Below are 26,413 nucleotides of genomic sequence, written 5' to 3'. Positions count from 1 at the left end.
CAATGAAACAATAAGAAATAATAAAAGGATAGTACGAACATAAAGTAAAAGCCTCAGTAGAATAGAATACAGTTGAAGTCGGAAGTGTACATACATCTTTGCCAAATACATTTAAAAACGCTGTTTTTCACAATTCCTGACATTTAATCCAAGTAAAAATTCCCTGTCTTAGGTCAGTTAGGATCACCACTTTATTTTAATAATGTGAAATGTCAGAATAATAGGAGAGAGAATGATTTCATATTTGATTTATTTCATCACATTCCCAGTGGGTCAAAAGCTTACATACACTCAATTAGTATTTGGTAGCATTGCCTTTAAATTGTTTAACATGGGGTCAAACGTTTCAGGTAGCCTTCCACAAGCTTCCCACAATAAGTTGGGTGAATTTTGGCCCATTCCTCCTGACAGAGCTGGTGTAACTGAGTCAGGTTTGCAGGCCTCCTTGCTCACACATGCTTTTTCAGTTCTGAGGTCAGGGTTTTGTGATGGCCACTCCAATACCTTGACTTTGTTGTCCTTAAGCCATTTTGACACAACTTTGGAAATATGTTTGGGGTCATTGTCCATTTGAAAGACCCATTTGAGACCAAGCTTTAACTTCCTGACCGATGTCTTGAGATGTTGCTTCAATATATCCACATAATTTCCCTCCTCATGATGCCATCTAGTTTGTGAAGTGCACCAGTCCCTCCTGCAGCAAAGCACCCCCTCATGATGCTACTACCCCCGTGCTTCACGGTTGGGGTGGTGTTCTTCGGCTTGCAAGCCTCACCCTTTTTCCTCCAAACATAACGATGGTCATTATGGCCAAACAGTTCTATTTTTGTTTCATCAGACCAGAGGACATTTCTCCAAAAAGTATGATCTTTGTCCCTATGTGCAGTGGCAATCCGTAGTCTGGCTTTTTTATGGCGGTTTTGGAGCAGTGGCTTCTTCCTTGCTAAGCGGCCTTTCAGGTTGTCAATATAGGACACGTTTACTGTGGATATTGATACTTTTGTACCCGTTTCCTCCAGCATCTTCACAAGGTACTTTGCCATTGTTCTGGGATTGATTTGCACTTTTCGCACCAAAGTACGTTCATCTCTAGGAGGCAGAACGCGTCTCCTTCCTGAGCGGTATGACGGCTGCGTGGTCCCATGGTGTTTATACTTCCGTACTATTGTTTGTACAGATGAACGTGATAACTTCAGGCATTTGGAAATTGCTCCCAAGGATGAACCAGACTTGTGGAGGTCTACAATTGTTTTCTGAGGTCTTGGCTGATTTCTTTAGATTTTCCCACAATGTCAAGCAAAAAGGCACTGAGTTGGAAGGTAGGCCTTGAAATACATCCACAGGTACACCTCCAATTGACTCAAATTATGCCAATTAGCCTATCAGAAGCTTCTAAAGCCATGACATAATTTTCTGGAATTGTCCAAGCTTTTTAAAGGCACAGTCAACTTAGTGTATGTAAACTTCTGACCCACTTGGTAAAAGTGACAATCTGTCTGCAAACAATTGTTGGAAAAATGACTTGCCAAAACTATAGTTTTTTGTGTGGTTGAAAAACGAGTTTTAATGACTCCAACCTAAGTGTATGTAAACTTGACTTCAACTGTACATTTTTGTGCGTAAGTGTAATACAGGAAGGCACAATTTATAGTCCAATATTTACATGTCTTTTGGGGAAGGGGAAATTGGGGTAATTATTTAAGTTGTGCAGTATTTAGCAATCATAAGTCTGGTTGCAGCAGTTGATGTGTGTAGCATGAATGAGTGTGTGTGCGTGCTAACGTGTGGAGAATCAGATCAGGTGGTCAGTCCAGTTCAAGTGTTCAGCAGTCGTATGGCTTGTAGATCAAAACTGTCTCTGAGCCTGTTGGTATCAGACTTCATGCTGCAATAAAATGTGCAATAAATATGCAATAAAATGCGAATTACTTAAAAATCATACAATGTGATTTTCTGGATTTTTGTTTTAGATGCCGTCTCTACATGATATGATAAAAATTACAGACCTCTACATGCTTTGTAAGTAGGAAAACCTGCAAAAATCGGCAGTGTATCAAATACTTGTTCTCCCCACTGTATGTCTCAAACTGACTAATAAAGTACTATTCTTCCCTTACCTGTGATGGGTGCCTCTACCTCCAGCATGCATTTCTCCTGTCTCAGGATGTTGGCGCCGTCGTTGATGACCCGGAGGGCCACCTCTTCCTCCAGCCGGCCCTCCTTCACTAGGTGGGTGCGGAGCGTCTCTGCGTTGGGCTTGCCATCCTCAAACAGCTCCTTCATAGAGAGACGCTGCTGGGGAGGGTATGGCACAGCTTGACAGGGGAAAAGACGGTAAACAATATTAAGGATGTGTCCCAAAAAAAAGTACCCTTTTCCTATTTAGTGCACTCCTTTTGAGCGGGGCTTTGGTACAACCTAGGTCCACTGGGTCCCACCCACAGACATTTCTCTTGCATTTAGCTTTAATACCTCCATGAGTCAGTCAGAGTGCAGTGATCTACAATGCATTATGTCTGACAGTGTTCTACAGATTGCTAATGTGTGCTGGCAAACCACATACTATCTAAACTCGGCAAAAAAAGAAACATCCCTTTTTCAGGAATCTGTCTTTCAAAGATCATTTGTAAAAATCCAAATAACTAAACAGCTCTTCATTGTAAAATGGTTTAAACACTGTTTCCCATGCTTGTTCAATGAACCATAAACAATTAATGAACATGCACCTGTTGAACGGTCGTTAAGACACTAACAGCTTACAGACGGTACGCAATTAAGGTCACCGTTATGAAAACTAAGGACACTGAAGAGGCCTTTCTACTGACTCTGAAAAACACCAGAAGAAAGATGCCCAGGGTCCCTGCTCATCTGCGTGAATGTGCCTTAGGCATGCTGCATGAAGGCATGAGGACTGCAGATGTGGCCAGACCAATAAATTGCAATGTCCATACTGTGAGACGCCTAAGACAGCGCTACAGAGAGACAAGAGGGACAGCTGATTGTCCTCGCAGTAGCAGACCACGTGTAACAACCCCTGCACGAGATCAGTAGAGCCGAACATCACACCTGCGGGACAGGTACAGGATGGCAACAACAACTGCCTGAGTTACACCAGGAACGCATATTCTCTCCATCAGTGCTCAGACTATCCGCAATAGCCTGAGAGAGGCTTGACTGAGGGCTTGTAGTCCTGTTGTAAGGCAGGTCCTCACCAGACATCACCAGCAATAACGGGACTATGGGCACAAACCCACCGTTACTGGATCAGACAGGACTGGCAAAAAGTGCTCTTCACTGACGAGTCGCGGTTTCGTCTCACCAGGGGTGATGGTCGGATTCACGTTTATTGCCGAAGGAATGAGCATTACACCGAGGCCTGTACTCTGGAGCGGGATCGATTTGGAGGTAGAGGGTCTGTTATGGTCTGGGGCGGTGTATCACAGCATCATCGGACTGAGCTTGTTGTCATTGCAGGCAATTTCAATGCTGTGCATTGAAGTGAAGACTTCCCCCTCCTCCTTTGACCCCCTTTTATTCAGAGACACATTTTTTCCATTTATTTTAGTCACATGTCTGTGGAACTTGTTCAGTTTATGTCTCAGTTGTAGATTCTTGTTATGTTCATACAAATATTTGTATGAACATAACAACAATATTTGCAGTTGACAGTGAGAGGACATTGCTTTTTTTGCCGAGTTTACACACATACATTAACACAAATTTGCCTAGAGAGCCCACATCTTAGGCAATAAAACAACAATAACCCATCAAGTAGTAATTTAAGACAAACTGATGGAAAACCTTTCCCATCTGCATCCAGTGTCTACCCCAGACATTAATAGATTATATGGCAGCAGGCAGCTGTATCCCGTGGTAGGCTTGTCAGTCAGTGTCAAATTGCACACCTGGCCGGGCGGTAATCTGTTCTCCAGTCCCACAATCCTTTGCAGAGTGCAAAAGGTTGCTATCGTGTAAAACCCTTTATTGTTTTAGATACTGGACTCTCAGCTGTCAAAACAATTAAGAAAGAAATGTCCATCTTTTGTTTAAAAAAAAAAAACTAGGGTAAATTGTAGTGATGAGGAAAAAAATACACCATTACATCACAATATTATTTTGGACAATATTATATAGATACTTTGACTATCGATAGCATTAGCTAGTGCTAGTCGACTGTACCTGCACCAATACACCGGTATTTTTCATCCTATAGCTTGTTCTCTTTAAATAGTGAGCCAACATGTATTCAGCACTTATTTCCATGACTGATCAAAACTCGTTTTAATTATGCCTCTCTCGTGTCTCGGCAGCTGACATACACAGAGTATACAAAACATTAAGAGCACCTGTTCTTTCCATGACAGAATGACCAGGTGAATGCTATGATACCTTATTCATGTCACTTGTTAAATCCACTTTAAATCAGTGTCGATTAAGGGGAGGAGACAGGTTTAAGGGATGATTTTTAAGCTTCGAGACAATTGGGACATGGATTGGGTATGTGTGCCATTCAGAAGGTGAATGGGCAAGACAAAAGATTTAAGTGCCTTTGAACGGGGGATGGTAGTTGTTTTTTTTCACACTCAACAGTTTCCCATGGTCCACCACCCAAAGTACATCCATCCAACTTGACAACTGTGGGAAGCATTAGAGTCAAAATGGGCCAGCATCCCTGTGGAACGCGTTCGACATCTTGTAGAGTCCATGCCCCGACGAATTGCAATACATATTGCATTGCCACCTAAGTATCATGATAATATCGAATTGTGAAGTCCCTGGCAATTCCCAGCCCTGCTAAATTGCGTAGCAACTAGAGGTCGACCAATTATGATTTTTCAACGCCGATCCCGATTATTGGAGGACCAAAAAAGCCGATACCGATTAATCGGACGATTTTTAAAAAACATTTATTTGTAATAATGACCTTTACAACACTTATTTTAACTTAATATAATACATCAATAAAATCAATTTAGCCTCAAGTAAATAATGAAACATGTTCAATTTGGTTTAAATAATGCAAAAACAAAATGTTGGAGAAGAAAGTAAAAGTGCAATATGTGTTATGTAAGAAAGCTAACGTTTCAGTTCCTTGCTCAAAACATATGAAAGCTGGTGGTTCCTTTTAACATGAGTCTTCAATATTCCGAGGTAAGAAGTTTTAGGTTGTAGTTACTATAGGAATTATAGGACTATTTCCCTTTATACCATTTGTATTTCATTAACCTTTGACTATTGGATGTTCTTATAGGCACTTTAGTATTGCCAGTGTAACAGTATAGCTTCCGTCCCTGTAGTTAGCGCGCGCTAACTAGCTAGCCATTTCACTTTAGTTACACCAGCCTCATCTCGGGAGTTGATAGGCTTGAAGTCATAAACAGCGCAATGTTTGACGCACAACGAAAAGCTGCTGGCAAAACGCACTAAAGTGCTGTTTGAATGAATGTTTACGCGCCTGCTTCTGCCTACCACCACTAAGTCAGATACTTGTATGCTCAGTCAGATTATATGCAACGCAGGACACGCTAGATAATATCTAGTAATATCATCAACCATGTGTAGTTAACTAGTAGTTATGATTGATTGTTTTTATAAGATAAGTTTAATGCTAGCTAGCAACTTACCTTGGCTCACTGCATTCGCGTAACAGGCAGTCTCCTTGTGGAGTGCAACGAGAGAGAGGCAAGTCGTTATTGCGTTGGACTAGTTAACTTTAAGGTTGCAAGATTGGATCCTCCGAGCTGACAATGTGAAAATCTGTCGTTCTGCCCCTGAACAAGGCAGTAAACCCACTGTTCCTAGGCCGTCATTGAAAATAAGAATGTGTTCTTAACTGACTTGCCTAGTTAAATAAAAGGTATAGAAAAAATATAGAAAAAAATAAATCATTTAAAATTGGCAAATCGGCGCCCAAAAATACCGATTTCCGATTGTTATGAAAACTTGAAGTTGGCCCTAATTAAATCGGCCATTCCGATTAAATCGGTCGACCTCTAGTAGCAACACCTGCAAGCAATTAGAAAAGATTATGACAATGATGCTGCTTTTAGGTGTAGACTATACTACTACTACACATATGGAACTTGGAAGTGGGTCGGCAGTTGGAATACAGGAAGCAACCATCTCCATTCCTTAAAACAGAAAAGCTGTGTGTTTTCATTTTAGAATTCAACAGCCAGCCACCCAGACAGACAGGGTCGTGATAAGGCTTTTACCCCATATTTGTGCCCAGGCTATTATTTCCAGTGTGGCAGGTACTGTAGGTAGGGCCTAACATTCCCTTCGTCCTGGTTGTTACATTGGTAGCAGGTCAATTGACCTCAAAGCTTTCATAGAGCCACAGTCTCTTCATCTAACCTACTACTAGCACAGGGGAGTAAAGACTAGAGACACTGGTCTTCTTTAGAAAACAATGACCAAATCAGACACATCGAATCAATCTTAGATCTTCTGTCTCTCAACTCTAGCCTGCAGGTGAATGGAAATATTGTATTGCTGTCCCACCTAGTATGACAAAGCATGAGCATACAATGCATCAACAATGAGCTTAACAGGGCTCTAGACTAACTTTTTCCAACAAAGGTTTTCAGTTGATGGCACCAGCACATGATATGGTCGCACCAATTTTTCACCGCAAGATGCTGTGATATGGTATAGAGTACAGTATATACATATGAGATGAGTAATGTAGGGTATGTAGACATTATATAAAGTGCCATTGTTTAAAGTGACTAGTGATACATTTATTACATCCAATTTTTTATTATTAAAGTGGCAAGAGATTTGAGTCAGTAAGTTTGGCAGCAGCCACTCAATGTTAGTGGTGGCTGTTTAACAGTCTGATGGCCTTGAGATAGAAGCTGTTTTTCAGTCTCTCGGTCCCAGCTTTGATGCACTTGTACTGACATCGCCTTCTGGACGATAGAGGGATGAACAGGCAGTGGCTCGGGTGGTTGTTGTCCTTGATTATCTTTATGGCCTTCCTGTGACATCGGGTGGTGTAGGTGTCCTGGGGGCAGGTAGTTTACCCCCGGTGATGCGTTGTGCAGACCTCACTACCCTCTGGAAAGCCTTACGGTTGTGGGAGGAGCAGTTGCCGTACCAGGCGGTGATACAGCCCAACAAGATGCTCTCGATTGTGCATCTGTAAAAGTTTGTGAGTGTTTTTGGTGACAAGCCAAATTTCTTCAGCCTCCTGAGGTTGAAGATGCGCTGCTGAGCCTTCTTCACCACGTTGCGTCTGTGTGGGTGGACCATTTCAGTTTGTCCGTGATGTGTACGCCGAGGAACTTAAAACGTTACACCTTCTCCACTACTGTCCCGTTGATGTGGATAGGGGGGTGCTCCCTCTTCTGTTTCCTGAAGTCCACGATCATCTCCTTTGTTTTGTTGATGTTGAGTGTGAGGTTATTTTCCTGACACCACACTCCGGGGGCCCTCACCTCCTCCCTGTAGGCAGTCTCTTCGTTGTTGGTAATCAAGCCTACCACTGTAGTGTCTTCTGCAAACTTGATGATTGAGTTGGAGGCGTGCATGGCCACGCAGTCATGGGTGAACAGGGAGTACAGGAGAGGGCTGAGAACACACCCTTGTGGGGCCCCAGTGTTGAGGATCAGCGGGGTGGAGACCAGACACCTGTGTCCCATAATGTGCCTGCATTCCATACAGAACCAGGCTAATAACGACAAGCCATATTTTAAATTAGCATGCCCTTGCAGGGCTTGACATTCAGGTAAATTTGCCAGTGGCAACCCAGGCCAGTGCCAACTGAAAGCTATTGCCCCGAATGAAAAATATATATATACTGCCCCGGAAAGTTCGCAGCATTTAAATGTATGTTTAATTTGTGGGCTGAGCAAGTAGCCTGTAATGTCTTACCCTCCATACACACAATTACATTTTAACTTGACAATATCATATTTACAATTGATTGTTTGGCAGAAAAAATAAATCGATTGCGCAATCTCAAAAAAGGAGGTTCTTGTTAGCGATTTTGACCAGTCACTCTACAGTTGTAGGGCCCTATAAAATAAGTTTGATAGTTTGGTACATTTTGTTGTATTTTTCTCCAGATCTGAGTTTTATCAGGTTTTTGCTCTCAAAATAATTCATAAAATAGTCCACAACCATGTTGAAACCAGATCAGGAGACCACTTTTGAGGTCTGGTAATAATCCCCCCTCAAAAATGTGGAGGGTGTAGTTGCTCTTTAATTTAATTGCACGCATAGCAAGAGACTTGTGTTTGGCTAGCAGTGTTCTTGTACTGTACAATGTACAGTGTAGACTAGAGGTCGACAGATTAATTAGGGCCAATTTCAAGTTTTCATAACAATCTGTAATTTGCATTTTTGTGGCCGATTACATTGCACTCCACGAGGAGACTGCGTGTCAGGCTGACTACCTGTTACGCGAGCGCAGCAAGAAGCCAAGGTAAGTTGCTAGCTAGCGTTAAACTTATAAAAAACAATCCATCTTAACATAATCACTAGATAAACTAGTAATATAATCAACCATATGTAGTTATCTAGCTTGTCCTGCATTGCATATAATCGATGCGATGCCTGTTCATTTCTCATCGAATCACAGCCTACTTCACCAAACGGGTGATGATTTAACAAGCGCATTCGCGAAAAAAGCACTTTCGTTGCACCAATGCGTACCTAACCATAAACATCAATGCCTTTCTTTAAAATCAATACAGATGTATATATTTTTAAACCTGCATATTTAGCTAATATTGCCTGCTAACATGAATTTCTTTTAACTAGGGAAATTGTGTCACTTCTCTTGCGTTCCGTGCAAGCAGTCAAGGTATATGCATATGCAGCCGTTTGGGCCTCCTGGCTCGTTGCGAACTGTGTGAAGACCATTTACTCCTAACAAAGACGTAATTAATTTGCCAGAATTGTAAAAAATTACGACATAACATTGAAGGTTGTGCAATGTAACGGCAATATTTGGACTTAGGGATGCCACCCGTTAGATAAAATACGGAACGGTTCTGTATTTCACTAAAATAATAAACTTTTTGTTTTTGAAAATATAGTTTCCGGATTTGACCATATTAATGACCTAAGGCTCGTATTTCTGTGTGTTATTATGTTATAATTGGTCTATGATTTTATAGAGCAGTCTGACTGAGCGGTGGTAAGCAGCAGCAGGCTCGTAAGCATTCATTCAAACAGCACTATTGTGCGTTTGCCAACAGCTCTTCGCTGTGCTTCAAGCATTGAGCTATCAACTCCCGAGATTAGGCTGGTGTAACCGATGTGAAATGGCTAGCTAGTTAGCGGGGTGCACGCTAATAGCGTTTCAATCGGTGACGTCACTCGCTCTGAGACCTTCAAGTAGTTGTTCCCCTTGCTCTGCAAGGGCCGCGGCTTTTGTGGAGCGATGGGTAACGATGCTTCGAGGGTGGCTGTTGTCGATGTGTTCCTGGTTTGAGCCCAGGTAGGGGTGAAGAGAGGGACGGAAACTATACTGTTAAACTGGCAATACTATAGTGCCTATAAGAACATCCAGCAGTCAAAAGGTTAATGAAATACAAATGGTATAGAGGGAAATAGTCCTATAATAACTACAACCTAAAAATCTTCCCTGAGAATATTGAAGACTCATGTTAAAAGGAACCACCAGCTTTCATATGTTCTCATGTTCTGAGCGAGGAACTTAAACGTTTTTTTACATGGCACATATTGCACTTCTACTTCAACACTTTGTTTTTGCATTATTTAAACCAAATTGAACATCTTTCATTATTTATTTGAGGCTAAATTGATTTTGATGTATTATATGAAGTTAAAAGTGTCCATTCAGAATTGTTGTAATTGTCATTACAAATAAATACATTATTTATTTACTTATTATTTTATAAAAAAATTACATCGGCAGATTAATCGGTATCGGCTTTTATTGATCCTCCAATAATCAGAGTTGAAAAATCATAATCGGTCGACCTCTAGTGTAGACTACATGCGATGGCAGAGTTTGATAAACTAATGCCCAGCGATTGATACAAATCATCATGGTATCATTCTGCCAGGTACCCCTACTTTTTAGAAAACATTTAATTGGGAAGGTTTTTTGGAAAAAAATAAATTTGAATTCAAACAGCGCATGATGACAATTGCACATCGCAAAGATTCAACCAAGACTTCGGACCAAACTTCTTTAATAAGCTACCTGGTCTGCATACAAATTGTGGCATACACATTGCAGTTTCAATAAATCTTGATAATAAAATAAAGCTAATTGTGAATCAAAAACTAACGTGACCAGCAACAAAATGTAAATCACTGGCAACCAATAAAAAAAATGTATGTTGCACTGCCAAGTTAAAGGGACGCAGCTTTGAACCCTGCTTAACACACTTACTAGAAACTGGAACCAGCCGTGTTGGGTGCGTGAGCATTGCAAAATAAATGTACACATGGGCATTTCCGTCAAAAGGACACATGAGCATAAACATGTGAAGTTCATAGGAGCATATACAAATTGGGTGTCAAACTAAAGCGAAGAGTCTATATTTTGGGAGAATGAAAGTATGGATACATTTTCCAACCATTTTCCAGCTTAAAAATTAGGCATAAGTAAAGGCTTTGGTTTCTGGATAAACAGATGGAAAAGGGATCTTTGAAAACATTTACCAGAAAATGTCTTAACTTCTTTGGGATAGGGGGCGGTATTTTGACGTCTGGATGAAAAGCGTGCCCAAAGTAAACTCAAGCCCAGAAGTTAGGATATGCATATATAATTGGTAGATTTGGATAGAAAACACTAAAGTTTCTAAAAACTGTTGAAATGTCGGAGTATTAACATAACTTAATTGGCAGGCGATACTCAGAGGAGAAATTATCCAGGAAAATAAAAACAATTAAGGTCACTGTTTTCTATTGGTTTCCTATGGGAAACTAGATTTCTGTGGCATTTGGTTGCAGTTTCTATGGCTTCCACTAGATGTCACCAGTTTTTCTTAATTGGTTGAAGTTTTTCCTTTGAGAAATGAAGAAGCAGAATGAGTGTAGAGCCAAGTGTACTCTTGTTTGGTGAGCGCTCCAGGTCTCACGCGCTCCAGGTCTCACGCGCTCCAGGTCTCACGCGCTCCAGGTCTCACGCGCTCCAGGTCTCACGCGCTCCACGTTGATTTTATCCTCTATTGAACACTTTTTTCCATCTTAAATTTAATTGATTATTTACATTTTAGGATACCCAAGGATGGATTAGGAAAGTTGTTTGAAATGTTTGGACAAAGTTTATAGGTAACTTATTAGATCATTTGTAGTTATGTTGGGCGAGTTGGAACCGGTGTTTTTCTGAATCAAACACGCCAAATAGATGGACATTTTGGGGATATAAAAAAAAGGAGTTTATCGAACAAATGGACCATTTGTGATGTTTCTGGGACATATTGGAGTGCCAACAGAAGAAGATCTTCAAAGGTAAGGCATGAATTACATCGTTATTTCTGACTTTCGTGTCGCACCTGCTTGGTTGAAATATGATTTCATATGTTTGTATGATGGGGTGCTGTCCTCAGATAATCTCATTGTTTGCTTTCGCCGTAAAGCCTGTTTGAAATCTGACACGGTGGCTGGATTAACAAGAAGGTAGGCTTTATTTTGGTGTATTGCACCTGTGATTTTATGAAAGTTAAATATTTATAATATTTGAATTTGGCGCTTTGCCATTTCACCGGATGTTAACAAATCGATCGCTAACGGGATTTGATCCCTATGAAGTTTTAAAAAGGTATCATAAATACACCAAAACACAATGTTGACAGAATGAACCCTGCCAGCTAATAACACTTATATTTCGTTTTGGATACATTGTTTACCTTCAGTAAGTTTAAGAAATATTTCATTGTAATTCAATTACCAAAAACGCACAAGATATTTTCTAATTTATCTCCCTCATGAGGGAGAATAATGAAAGTTCACAGAAGTAACAAGTAACGGTAGAGCTACCAAACGGTGATTTTACTGATAATAATACATAGTGATAAATGTACAATTCCGTTACCAATTACCAAACAAATCAGTAATGGAATTAATGCAACTGAATTGGCTACAATGGGAAATAATAAGTCATAAATCACAGTTTGGTCACCAACTACTGGCCTCCCTTCCAGTGGCATACTGTTACAGTGCAGTCGGAAAGTATTCAGACCCCTTGACTTTTTACACATTTTAAAGTTGATTAAATTCTTTTCCACACAGCATGCTGTTGCCACTACCGTGCTTCACTGTAGGGATGGTGCCAGGTTTCCGCCAGACGTGACGCTTGGCATTCAGGCCAAAGTGTTCGATCTTGGTTTCATCAGAGCCGAGAATCTGGTTTCTCATGGTCTGAGAGTCCTTTAAGTGCCTTTTAGCAAACTCCAAGCGGGCTCTCATGTGCCTTTTACTGAGGAGTTGCTTCCGTCTGGCCACTCTACCATAAAGGCCTGATTGGTGGAGTGCTACAGAGATGACTGTCGTTCTGGAAGGTTCTCCCACCTCCACAAGAGAAACTCTGGAGCTCTGTTAGAGTGACCATCAGGTTCTTGGTCACCTCCCTGACCAAGACCCTTCTCCCCCGATTCCTCAGTTTGGTCAGGCGGACAGCTCTGGAAAGAATCTTGGTGTTTCCGAACCTCTTCCATTTAAGAATGATGGAGGCCACTGTGTTCTTGGGGACCTTCAATGCTGCAGACATTTTTGGTAACCTTCCACAGATCTGTGCCTGTACACAATCCTGTCTCAGAGATATACAGACAATTCGTTCGACCTCATGGCTTCGTTTCTGTTCTGACATGGACTGTCAACTGTGGAACCTTATATAGACAAGTGTGTGCCTTTCCAAATCATGTCCAATCAATTGAAATTACCACAGGTGGACTCCAATCGAGTTGTAGAAACATCAAGGATTTTCAATGGAAACAGGATGCACCTGAACTCAATTTCAAGTCTCATAGCAAAGGGTCTGAATACTTATGTAAATAAGGTATTTCTCTATTTAAAAAAATAAATATACATTTGAAAAAAAACAAATAAAAACTTTTCGCTTTGTTATTATGGGGTATTGTCTGTAGATTGTGGAAACGTTTTTATTTAAACCATTTTAGAATAAGGCGTGCATGCGCCCAGCTCGCCATTTTAACTTGCGTGCCATGAATGCGTCTGGTGGGGATGGACAAAAATCTAAATGCGTACAATGACACATGCACAGAGACGGTTTGGTCAATGTGTTAGGATCACATACACATTCCAGGCGGGGCCATTTCTGGGGTGTAGGGATGCACATTTCTGTCAAAGTTGCTACAGACTGCCTCCACATTTCTATGGTTGGATTTTGGCAAGGCTACTTTGAAGCAAGGCAAGACATTCCTCATTATTTGAAGTAAAGCAAAACGTTCACGTTTCAAACAATTATACTGCATCCAGCTCACATTGTAAAGAGGTGGGTGATACGCTGACAGGCGTATGGTAGGCAGGTATGCACGCTAATGGCAAATAGGAAGCAAGCTTTAATTACAAGTTGAGAAATAAGAATAGTAGCTCTTTTTAAACCGTGGCCATCAAAAAAGTTTAAACCTATATAGACCGATAATGTATTGTCAGCGTCAAACCGGTTAACTGTGGGTTCATGAACAACTGTCTGCTAAACCACACCCCTGACAAATCTGTGCCATTAGATCCATACCACTGTCCAGACTGTTACCTCAGGTGCCTGAGAAGAGGGCACAGGCGGGGTTAAAGTCCGGATCAGGGGCCACTTAGTCTCCACATGGCTCAGGTTGTAGCACCGCACAGAACATCAACAGAGATTCGAGGCCACATGCCGCTCACGAAAGCCACACAAACCAATGGCTGGAATATGAGTGAGCTCTACTGAGCTTTTGTGCGGGTGTGTTTAAATCAGTGTGGCGGCACCTGACTGTCCAGAGGACCAGAGGCAGCCTGATGCATTAGGCTACAGCCTAACCTTACCTACTATCATCAGCCACAGGTTTCCAGGAGGTTGAGGCCGGTCTGGAGAGATGAGGGGTTTGGTTGACTTGTGCAATGCGTCAGCAGCAGAATCAATTGATAATATTACCTGTCTGAGAAGCAGTCTGACACACCGTTTGTCATGCTGAAACAAAATGCCACATCTCTTTACTCCACTGGCATCTTCGACAGGTTTTGGAGCAACAAATCAGTCAAATGCAAGTCCATCCTATTCCCTACATAGTGCACTACCTTTGACCAGAGCCTTGTGGATAGCCTACTATGAGTCCAGCAGCCTCGTTTTGGTGTGCAGCACAGGACAGGTAGGGTGTAGGCTGGCTGTGTGATGAGCTGGCTTGGGATGGGGAATGGGGGAGGGGGATTACTGGCACGGACCTGGCCGGCCTGCAGTGGGATTGCACCAGCAGAACACATAGTGAGCTCCAACTTGGTCAGCCTATGATCAATACAAGCTGTCATGCTCTGACAAGTGTGGTATAAATAAACAGTAAGCGTTCCTGGACCTACAAGGCAGGCAATGAAAGGAACTGTAAGCTGGGTACAAGCGTTAAGAGATTAGGCAAAGCTTCTATTAGCAGGGGATTCGAAGTTCAGACTCTGTTTATTTAGAAGCCTAGCTAGCTAGCCCCACTGATGGCAAGATCCTGGCCGCAAGGATCCAAGAAAATATGGATGGATGGCAACTCAGTGAGGTGCGAAGGCAAGGCAGGCAGTAGCTAGCATGTGTCAAGGGCTAGGCCTATTGGCCAGTTATTGGGAACAACAACACCATCTCAGTGAAACTGACTGGAGCAAGAGGGCTGGATCACACGTCGCACAGATCAGCCATAGTATTCTAGGGTCACCTGCACATGATCCCAGTCTACAGTGGTGGTGACTAAATCCACTGCAAAATTAGTGTTGGAGACGAGATTCAAACTGCTATTGGTCAGGAGGACCAAGAGTTTGGAAACAAAATCATAGGTTAGGATAAGCCTAAACTGAGTTTATATACACTACATGACCAAAAGTATGTGGACACCTGCTTGTTTAACATCTCATTCCAAAATGGGCATTAACATGGATTTGGTACCTCCTTTGCTGCTATAACATCCTCCATCCACTCTTCTGGTAAGGCTTTCCACTCGATGCTGGAACATTGGTGCGGGAACTTGCTTCCATTCAGTCACAAGAGCATTAGAGAGGTTAGGCGATTAGGCCTGGCTCGCAGTCGGCGTTCCAATTCATCCCAGAGATGTTTGAAAGGGTTGAGGTCAGGGCTCTGTGCCGGCCAGTCAAGTTCTTCCACACCGATCTCAACAAACCATTTCTGTACAGACCTTGCTTTGTGCATGGGGGCATTGTCATTCTGAAACAGGAAATGCCCTTCCAACTGTTGCCACAAAGTTGGAAGCACAGAATTGTCTACAATGTCATTGTATGCTGTAGCGTTAAGATTTCCCTTCACTGGAAATAAGAGGCCTAGCCTGAAACATGAAAAACAGCCTCAGACCATTATTTCTCATCCACCAAACTTTACAGTTGGCAGTAGAGGTCGACCGATTAATTAGGGCCGATTTCAAGTTATCATAACAATCGGAAATCGGTATCTTTGGGTGCCGATTTTTTTAAATTTAATTTTTTTATACCTTTATTTAACTAGGCAAGTCAGTTAAGAACACATTCTTATTTTCAATGACGGCCTAGGAACGGTGGGTTAACTGCCTTGCTCAAGGGCAGAACGACAGATTTTAACCTTGTCAGCTCGGGGGATCCATTCTTGCAGCCTTACAGTTAACTAGTCCAACGCGATAACGACCTGCCTCTCTCTCGTTGCACTCCACAAAGAGACTGCCTGTTACGCGAATGCAGTAAGCCAAGGTAAGCTGCTAGCTAGCATTAAACTTATCTTATAAAAAACAATCAATCATAATCACTAGTTAACTACACATGGTTGATGATATTACTAGACATTATCTAGTGTGTCCTGCGTTGCATATAATCTGACTGAGCATACAAGCACCTAAGTATCTGACAGTGGTGGTAGGCAGAAGCAGGCGCGTGTTCTGAGCAAGGAACTGAAACGTTAGCTTTCTTACATAGCACATATTGCTCTTTTACTTTCTTCTCCAACACTTTGTTTTTGTATTATTTAAACCAAATTGAACATGTTTCATTATTTACTTGAGGCTAAATTGATTTAATTGATGTATTATATTAAGTTAAAATAAGTTCATTCAGTATTGTTGTAATTGTCATTATTACAAATACATTTGTATTTTTTATAAATCGTCCGATTAAATCGGTATCGTTTTTTTTTGTCCTCCAATAATCGGTATCGGCGTTGAAAAATCATAATCGGTCGACCTCTAGTTTGCACTATGCAGTCGGGCAGGTAGCGTTCTCCTGGCATCCACCAAACCCAGATTAGTCCATTGGACTGCCAGATGGTGAAGTGTGATTTCATCACTCCAGAGAACGTGTTTCCACTGCTCCAGTGTCCAATGTAGGTGAGCTTTACAACACTCCAGCCGACGCTTGGCATTGTGCATGGTGATCTTAGGCTTGTGTGCGGCTGCTCGGCCATGAAAACCCATTTCATTAAGCTCTCGACGAACAGTTCTTGTGTTGACGTTGCTTGCAGTTTGGAACTTGGTAGTGAGTGTTGCAACCGAGGACGGATGATTTTTACACACTCTGCGGTCCCTTTCTATGGGCTTGTGTGGCCTACCACTTCGCGGCTGAGACATTATTGCTCCTAGACATTTAAACTTAATAACAGCACTTACAGTTGGCAGGGACAGCTCTAGCAGGGCAGAAATTTGACTAACTGACTTGTTGGAATCCATCCTATGACAGCGGCACATTGAAAGTCATTGAGCTCTTCAGTGAGGCCATTCTACTGTTGGTGCTTGCCTATGAAGATTACATGGCTGTGTGCTCGAGTTTATACACCAGTTAGCAACGTGTGTTGCTGAAAAAGACGATTCTCCTAATTTGAAGGGGTGTCCACATACACTATATATATAAAAGTATGTCCTTTAGATTAGTTTACTAATTAGCATGGCCGTTCAATGACAAACAAGACATACGACTTAATGACAACAAACAAAAAATATCCCACCCTGTGTAGGGTGCTGTCTTTCGGCTGGGATGTTAAACGGGTGTCCTGACTCTCGGAGGTCATTAAAGATCCCATGGCACTTATCGTAGGGGTGTTAACCCTGGTGTCCTGTTAAATTCCCAAGCTGTCCCTCATATGGTCACCTAATCACCCCAGCTTACAATTGGCTCATTCATCTCCCTCCTCTCCCCTGTAACTATTCCCCAGGTTGTTGCTGTAAATGAGAACGTGTTCTCAGTCAACTTTCCTGGTTAAAGATATGGCTCAGGTAGCTGTGGGGGGAGTTGGACATTATGTTGTCCTCCCATCCGAATTGCCCTAATCACTGAACACATTACTCAGCCAAATTAGATAATTACAGTGTAGATATGGACAAAAATCCAAATTACTATAAATTGTAAGAATTGATACGTTAACGGATTTTATAGGGCCCTAAAATATCCTTTAAAATTACTACTACTAGTTTGATGGTTGTAGACATTGATTGTCCCATTAACAATAACCCATATTACCATACTTATTTCATTTCGAACTTCACATCTCTCTAGTATAGGCTACTTATCATAATAAATTATATGAGCAAAATGCCTGCGATAAGTGTCAATCATTTCTGGCTTATCGTCCCAGCTCTAACACAGAGTGGTGGTCCTCTCTGCCACTGAGTCAGTGACATCACATGATCTGTGCATGGCACAGGACCAAGCTGGGCCTCTCCCTTTCAGACAGGCAGACATGGTTAGCATACACTCTGGTTCAGTCTGGTTCAATTACCAAATTACTGATATTTGAGGCTACCCCTAAACCACATAAATTAAGTGAAGCGCAAAATATCAACTCACCAATAAAGAAAAAATTATTAATATCTGTCATTTTCCATCTGGACTACAGTTGTGGTACAAGTAGAGCACTTGTACAACACATCCCATCCACCTCTTTAATAATGTAGGGTATCCACAAAGGAGAGGATTTCAACAGAAAGAAAACAGAAAGTGTCAGTTGTAGTGTGAGACAACAAAAAAAGGTGGATAGTACCACTATCAGAAGATTAGCAGCATCATTCTACTCATCAAGCCTCTCCTTAGCCTTGGTACAGTTAAAACTTCCATGCCGGGACCCCACTGGTCCTGACTGGATGTACAAACAAATATCTTTCTCCCACTCTTCCTCCCACAATCCCACACCCCGTGGCTAGACCATGTCGGGCACGTTATTGGGGAGATTCTTTCCGCAATTAACTCACCCTCTCCCTACTGGCATACATATACATTTTGATCCCCTGCCAGGGCATTCTCTTTCTCCTGGCCCTCTCACCCTGAATTGGTGGGTAGCGCTGGGCTGGCCGAGGGGGAGAGCTGGCTTGTGCTCAGCTGCACAGACCCTTCAGGCCAGGCAGTGCTAACAAGGTCCACAAGAGCTGAGTTAAGAAATCCACCTTGCCAGCCTAATCACAGCAATAGCAAACCTCTCACGGCCCACTCTCCCTCAGTGGCCCTTGTGTTGCACACTGCACACAGTCACTACATTTCTCATGATGAGATATCATTGGCCTATCTAGACTACCCCACTGAAACCTGCCTAATGATGCCAGGTACCTTACATCACTTTCCATGACCATAGACTAAGTAGACCTCCTGGAAGAACGTGTCAGACCTGCAACCACAAAGCTATGCCCTGGTGATTTAGAGCCAGGGGTCACATGTGCCTCTTGATTCACCTCTGGTCACAGTAAAGCTTCATGGCAGGCCTGCTATAAACCATGTCTTGAAAATATACTGGCCACTATCAATCCTTTCTCAAACCATTCTGTGTATGTCGTGCCTGTTGACTTCTACATGTGGGGAGTGAATTATACTAATATATATATATATATATATATATATATATATATATATATATATATATATATATATTAACAAGTTAACTTGTGTCCTACTGTTACTTAGTGAAATTTAACATTGTGACAGAACTAAATTAAACTAAGCTAGTTACTACAGCCAAGTAGATACAGTTCTGGTTGGTTCAATTTAACGTTAACTAGTTAATTACTGTAGCATGTTCTTGCAGATTCATTTGGTGTAACTACAGTAACGTTACCTAACTTGTCAGCTAGCCAACATTTGGAATGTTAAAACAGAACGTTAGGTAATTTACATAGCTAGTTAACGGCACTGTAGTTAGCTTCGTTTGCAAAATCGACTCACCTTTTACGAGCCGCTCAGTTGTAGATTGTTTTTCTCCGGCGTTCTCCTTGTCTTTGTCTTTTCCAGACATGTTAGTTCCGTCTGGTCTCCACTCAGGACCAAGTTTGATGAGCTAGTTTTACTAGCTAGTTTGCAGCGCTAGCTGGTTACTCCGTCTTGAAGTTATGAGAGTGAATAGAGATTTGTTTTCTTCCCGAGAGGATTGATTTGATTAGGTTCGATTACTAACAGCGTTAATCCGTGTCAAAATGTCACAAATTGATATGGACCATAGAAAACAGAGAAGTGGTGATTGTCCCGTGTAGCAAAAGTCTTCACTATTTACTTAGTGTATAAATTTAATTCGATTTTAAGAGTTAGCTAGCAAACTAGCTGGGTATCAGATTGACAAATCACTTGCAATCCATTTGAATGCTAATATAAACGTTAGTCAGTAACCTCATTATCAAATTGCTTGAATTTACTTAGATGACTCATCCATAAAACCTGTCGCTTTCAAACCAGCGTTTCCTCGCGGTTATCGAGCCCTGTTCCAGGTGTAACTAGCTATTGTTCCCGTTCTGACCGTAACCCCACGGATTAAACTCTAATCTGACAGCGCACACAGACGGTCGTCACTATTTACCACAACCACAAAGTAATAAACCCCTCCTATTTCTAAAATGTATCTTCTTACAATCTGATTTTAAACTTAACCTTAACACTAACCACAATGCTAACCTTATGCCTAAACTTAAATTAAGACAAAAAAGCAACACAATATTAATAATACATTTTTACGATTATAGGAAATTTCGCCTTTGTGACTGTGGTAACTAGTGGCAACACAGAGACGGATTTCCTACAATATGGCGGAGGCGGAATTGACTCCCTAACGAAATGACGTAGCTATGGTAACGTAATGCGTACACGTCAAATCAAATCCAATTGGATTTGTTACATGCGCCGAAAACAACAGGTTTGGACCTTACCGTGAAATGCTTACTTACCAGCCCTTAACCAACAGTGCAGTTTTAAGACAAAAAGTTTAAATATTTACTGAATAAACTAAAGTAAAAAAAACAAAAGAGCAACAATACCGAGTCAATGTACAGGTTAGTCAAGGTAATTGAGGTAATAGGTACAGTACCAGTCAAAAGTTTGGACACACCTACTCATTGAAGGGTTTTTCTTTATTTTTACTAATTTCTACATTGTAGAATAATAGTGAAGACATCAAAAGTATGAAATAACACACATGGAATCATGTAGTAACCCCAAAAAATGTTAAACAAATCCAAATATATTTTAGATTCTTCAAATTAGCCACCCTTTGCCTTAATGCCTAGAATGTGCAAAGCTGTCATTATCTCAACCAGCTTCACCTGGAATGCTTTTCCAACAGTCTTGGAGTTCCCATATATGCTGAGCACTTGCTGGCTGATTTTCCTTCACTCTGCGGTCCAACTCATCCCAAACCATCTCAATTGGGTTAAGGTCGGGTGATTGTGGAGGCCAGGTCATCTGATGCAGCACTCCATCACTTTCCTTGGTTAAATAACCCTTACAAAGCCTGGAGGTGTGTTTTGGGTCATTGTCCTGTTGAAAAACAAATGATAGTCCCACTAAGTGCAAACCAAATGGAATGGCATATCGCTGCAGAATTCTGTAGTAGCCATGCTAGTGAAGTGTGCCTTGAATTCTAAATAAATCACTAACGGTGTCACCAGCAAAGCACCCCTACACGATCACACCTCCTCCTCCATGTTTCACGGTGGGAACCACAAATGCGGAGATCATCCGTTCACCTACTCTGGGTCTCACAAAGACACGGCGGTTGGATCCAAACATCTCAAATTTGGACTCTTCAGTCCAAAGGACCGATTTCCACTGGTCTAATGTCCATTGCTCGTGTTTCTTGGCCCAAGCAAGTCTCTTCTTCTTATTGGTGTCCTTTAGTAGTGGTTTCTTTGCAGCAATTCGACCATGAAGGCCTGATTCACACTAGAGGTCGACCGATTAATCGGAATGGCCGATTAATTAGGGCCGATTTCAAGTTTTCATAACAATCGGAAATCGGTATCTTTGGGCGCCGATTTGCCGATTTTTAAAAAATTCTTTTTTTATACCTTTATTTAACTAGGCAAGTCAGTTAAGAACACATTCTTATTTTAAATGACGGCCTAGGAACGGTGGGTTAACTGCCTTGTTCAGGGGCAGAACGACAGATTTTCACCTTGTCAGCTCGTGGGATCCAATCTTGCAGCCTTACAGTTAACTAGTCCAACAAGGAGACTGCCTGTTACGCAAATGCAGTAAGCCAAGGTAAGTTGCTAGCTAGCATTAAACTTATCTTATAAAAGCAATCAATCATAATCACTAGTTAACTACACATGGTTGATAATATTACTAGATATTATCTAGCGTGTCCTGCGTTGCATATAATCTGACTGAGCATACAAGCATACAAGTATCTAAGTATCTGACTGAGCGGTGGTAGGCAGAAGCAGGCGCATAAACATTCATTCAAACAGTTGTGCGTCAAGCATTGCGCTGTTTATGACTTCAAGCCTATCAACTCCCGAGATGAGGCTGGTTGGTGTAACCGAAGTGAAATTGCTAGCTAGTTAGCGCGCGCTAATATCGTTTAAAACGTCACTCACTCTGAGCTTTCTAGTAGTTGTTCCCCTTGCTCTGCATGGGTAACGCTGCTTCGATGGTGTCTGTTGTCGTTGTGTTGCTGGTTCGAGCCCAGGGAGGAGCGAGGAGAGGGACGGAAGCTATACTGTTACACTGGCAATACTAAAGTGCCTATAAGAACATCCAATAGTCAAAGGTTAATGAAATACAAATGGTATAGAGGGAAATAGTCCTTTAATTCCTATAATAACTACAACCTAAAACTTCTTACCTGGGAATATTAAAAGACTCATGTTAAAAGGAACCACCAGCTTTCATATGTTCTCATGTTCTGAGCAAGGAACTGAAACGTTAGCTTTCTTACAAAGCACATATTGCACTTTTACTTTATTTTCCAACACTTTGTTTTTGCATTATTTAAACCAAATTTAACATGTTTCATTATTTACTTGAGGCTAAATTGATTTTAATGTTGTATTAAGTTCAAATAAGTGTTCATTCAGTATTGTTGTAATTGTAATTATTGCAAATAAATAAATAAAAATCGTCCGATTAATCAGTATCGGCTTTTTTGGTCCTCCAATAATCGGTATCGGCGTTGAAAAATCATGTTCGGTCGACCTCTAATTCACACAGTCTCCTCTGAACAGCTGATGTTGAGATGTGTCTGTTACTTGAACTCTGTGAAGCATTTATTTGGGCTGCAATCTGAGGTGCAGTTAACTTATCCTCTGCAGCAGAGGTAACTCTGGGTCTTCCTTTCCTGTGGCGGTCCTCATGAGAGCCAGTTTCATCATAGCGCTTGATGGTTTTTGCGACTGCACTTCAAGAAACTTTCAAAGTTCTTGAAATTTTCTGCATTGACTGACCTTCATGACTTAAAGTATTGATGGACTGTTGTTTCTCTTTGCTTATTTGAGCTTGCCATAATATGGACTTGGTCTTTAACCAAATAGGGCTGTCTTCTGTATACCAACCCTACCTTGTCACAACACACCTGATTGGTTTGGATGCATTAAGAAGGAAAGACATTCCACAAATGAACTTTAACAAGGCACCCCTGTTAATTGAAATGCATTCCAGGTGACTACCTCATGAAGCTGGTTGAGAGAATTCCAAGCGTGTGCAAAGCATCAAAGCAAAGGGTGGCTACTGTGAAGAATCTCAAATATAAAATACATTTAGATTAGTTTATAACTTTTTGGATTACTACATGATTCCACATTCTACATGTGTTATTTCATAGTTTTGATGTCTTCACTATTATTCTACAATGTAGAAAATAGTAAAATAAAGAAAAACCCTTGACTGAGCAGGTGTTTCCAAAGTTTTGACTGGTACTGTACATGTAGGCAGTTTTATGGCTTGGGGATGGAAGCTGTTAGGAAGCCTTTTAGACCTAGACTTGGCCGCTCAGGTACCACTTGCCATGCGGTAGCAGAGAGAACAGTCTATGACTAGGGTGGGTGGAGTTTTTGGCAATGTTTAGGCCTTCCTCTGAAACCACCTGGTATAGAGGTCCTGGATGGCAGGAAGCTTGGCCCCAGTGATGTACTGGGCTATACGCACTACCCTCTAAAGCACCTTGCGGATGGAGGCCGAGCAGTTGCCATACCAGACGGTGATGCAACCAGTTAGGATGCTCTTGATGGTGCAGCTGTCAAAGTTTTTGAGGATATTTGTGGGCACTATGGTGTTGAATGCTGAGCTGTAGTCAATTAATAGCATTCTCATGTAGGTATTAATTTTGTCCGGGTGGGAAAGGGCAGTGTGAAGTGCAATAGAGATTGAGTCATCTGGGGATCTGTTGGGGCGGTATGTAAATTGGAGTGGGTCTAGGGTTTCTAGAATGATGGTGCCTTTCAAAGCACTTCATGGCTACAGACGTAGTCATTCAGGCAGGTTATCTTGGTGTTCTTGTTCTCTGAGTACACGTCCTCGTAATCCGTCTGGCCCTGTGGCCTTGTGAATGTTGACCTGTATTAAGGTGTTACTCACATTGGCTACGGAGAGTGTAATCACACAGTCATCCAGAACAGCTGGTGTTCTCATGCATGCTTCAGTGTTGCTTGCCTCAAACCGCGCATAGAAGTCATTTAGCTCATCTGGTTTTCTCGTGTCTCTGGGCAGCTTGCGTCTGGGCTTCCCTTTGTAGTCCGTAATAGTTTGCAAGCCCTGCCAGATCCGACGAGCATCGGAGCCGGTGTAGTAGGACTCAATCTTAGTCCTGTTTTGACGCTTTGCCTGTTTGATGATTCGTCGGAGGGTATAGTGGGATTTCTTATAAGCCCCCGGGTTAGAGTGCCGCGCCTTGAAAGCGGCAGCTCTACCCTTTAGCTCAGTGCGGATGTTGCCTGTAATCCATGGCTTTTGATTGGAGTATGTACACGTGCAGGTCACTTGGGGTGCATTCAAAATCCACAACGTGTTGGCTGTATCAGAAAGGGATAAGGAAAGGGGAATACCTAGTCAGTTGTAAAACTGAATGCATTCAACTGAATTGTGTTTTCCGCATTTAACCCAATCCCTCTGAATCAGAGAGGTGCACGGGGCTGCCTTAATCAACATCACGTCATCGGCGCCCAGGGAGCAGTTGTTGTTGTTGGGGGTTATGCCACATTCAAACCAACTGGGAACTTGGAAATCTCTGACTTACGATTTCAGTGCGTTCAAAACAACTGGGAACTAAGGGAAAAAACAAGCTCTGACTGGGAAAAATCTATTTGAACGGTCATCCTTCTCGGAATTCCAACTCGGGAACTTGGGCCTTTTTCTAGAGCTCCAACTTTCCGACCTGAACATCACTGACGTCATGATTTTACCTCGTATTTTTCTGAGTTACCAGTTGTTTTGAACACATCAATGCCACGTTCATATGCCAGTCGGAACTAGGAAACTGACATTTCTGACCTGCTGATTTGTTGAACGCGGCACATGTATAACTACAACCAGTTAGCAAGTCGAAAATGTGAGTTTCTTGGTTCCAACTAGCACGTGAATGTGGCATAACAGCAATTGCTTAGGGGCAGAATTACGGATTTGAACATTGTCGGCTCGGGGATTTGATCCAGCAAGGTTTTCATATACTGGTATACAGTCATTGGTTTAACCTGTTTTATAAGGTCCTTGGGTTTAACAAATCATTTGTTTGTCTTAATCATACATTTGCTATATTCAATGCACACATCTACCAGGCAGCCCACCTGTCCTAATCAATTTCATTTTTAGGAAGGTCAGAATATCTTCATTTCAGGAACATCAAAATATACACCTAAATATTCTCCCAGGGCGGGACATCATATGCAGTGGTGGAAAAAGTACCCAATTGTCATACTTGAGTAAAAGTAAAGATTCATTAATAGAACATTTAAGTAAAAGTCACCCAGTAGAATCCTATTTGAGTAAAAATATAAATAGTAAAGTACAGACACCCAAAACATCCACTTAAGTAAAAAATACTTTAAAGAACAACTTAGTACTTTACACCATAATAACCTCTAGCCTTCGCCTCAAAAGTAGAACTAGCAATGTCAGTAAATCAACACTAGATGGCGGTCTTGTTTCAATTTACCCTGCAGAGCTTGCTTTTACCATCAATGCTGGAACCTGTATTGTAATTTGGTTAATTGAAAAAAACTTAATCAGTGAACTGCAATGTTCATTATAATAACATTTAACATAATCAAGATAAAAGTGACAATGTATTTTGTTGTGAAGTTGCATTCAATGAGGGGATTCGATTAATCTGGCCCAGGTGGACGTAGTTTGTACCGTGTGAAAAGTGATTGCATTCGTTTTGGAAGCAGGCTGCCTCCCTGTGCCGCGCTCTGTTTGACAGCGAAGTCGTCTCAAAACAAAAGTGACAGGTTAAGAATGTGGAGTAATGACTAGGATTCTGTGTTTTCACATGCAAAGTGATTTATTTCGATAAACACCATCTGCTTTCCCAATTAAAACGATTTTGACAATTCAAAACGTACACTGAGTATACCAAACATTAGGAACACCTTCCTAATATTGCACCCCAGCCGCCAGTTTGTACTTAAAGTGTAGGAATATGCCTTCATATTCAAAATTAACTTTAAAATGGCCAACTGACTCCTAACAACCAGAGATCAAGCTCTGTGATTGAGTGAGGCAACTCAAAAGACATCAATACAAAAAAACAATTTATTTATTTACTGTCCTGTCCTTAAAAAAATAGTTTCATAATTCTAATCAACCACCTCTACAATCTTCATAAGCCAAAATACCTACAACATTACAATGAACAACATGTATGAACATGAGTATTGAAAATAAACCTGTATTTTAAAGCAGCCCAAACACCCAAATTATGCCAGTTATAAACAAACTGCTACAGCAGAAAAACTCTAATGGATCACAATCAAATAAAAACATGCACACAATGATTAATATCATTCGTTTCATTTATAAATGCTGGTAGGCTAAAGTATATCAAAACAATTGGTATTCAATACATAACATTTCTTGCATT

The 26,413-nt window shown here is 41.4% G+C and overlaps 1 protein-coding gene across 5 annotated transcripts in view; it reads right to left on the bottom strand.

The window, feature by feature from the left end:
• LOC139411100 (protein phosphatase 3, catalytic subunit, gamma isozyme, a) overlaps nt 1-19,924 on the bottom strand; it is a 72,200-nt gene extending 52,276 nt beyond the window's left edge. For 4 of the 5 annotated variants that reach the window (XM_071156954.1, XM_071156955.1, XM_071156953.1 and 1 more), the window contains exons 1-2: nt 19,297-19,892; nt 2,118-2,315 (exon numbers count right to left, since the gene is read on the bottom strand). In XM_071156954.1, coding sequence (XP_071013055.1) covers nt 2,118-2,315; nt 19,297-19,366 — 268 coding nt within the window. In that variant the 5' untranslated portion in view covers nt 19,367-19,892. Of the gene's footprint in view, nt 1-2,117; nt 2,316-19,296 lie in introns of all 5 variants that reach the window. The other variant, XM_071156952.1, reaches the window with a different exon arrangement.
• Nucleotides 19,925-26,413: the final 6,489 nt, after the last annotated feature.

The sequence above is a fragment of the Oncorhynchus clarkii genome, chromosome 6 (genome assembly GCF_045791955.1).
Source record: "Oncorhynchus clarkii lewisi isolate Uvic-CL-2024 chromosome 6, UVic_Ocla_1.0, whole genome shotgun sequence".
Classification (NCBI taxonomy): domain Eukaryota; kingdom Metazoa; phylum Chordata; class Actinopteri; order Salmoniformes; family Salmonidae; genus Oncorhynchus; species Oncorhynchus clarkii.
This window is presented reverse-complemented; position numbering and strand designations above follow the sequence as displayed.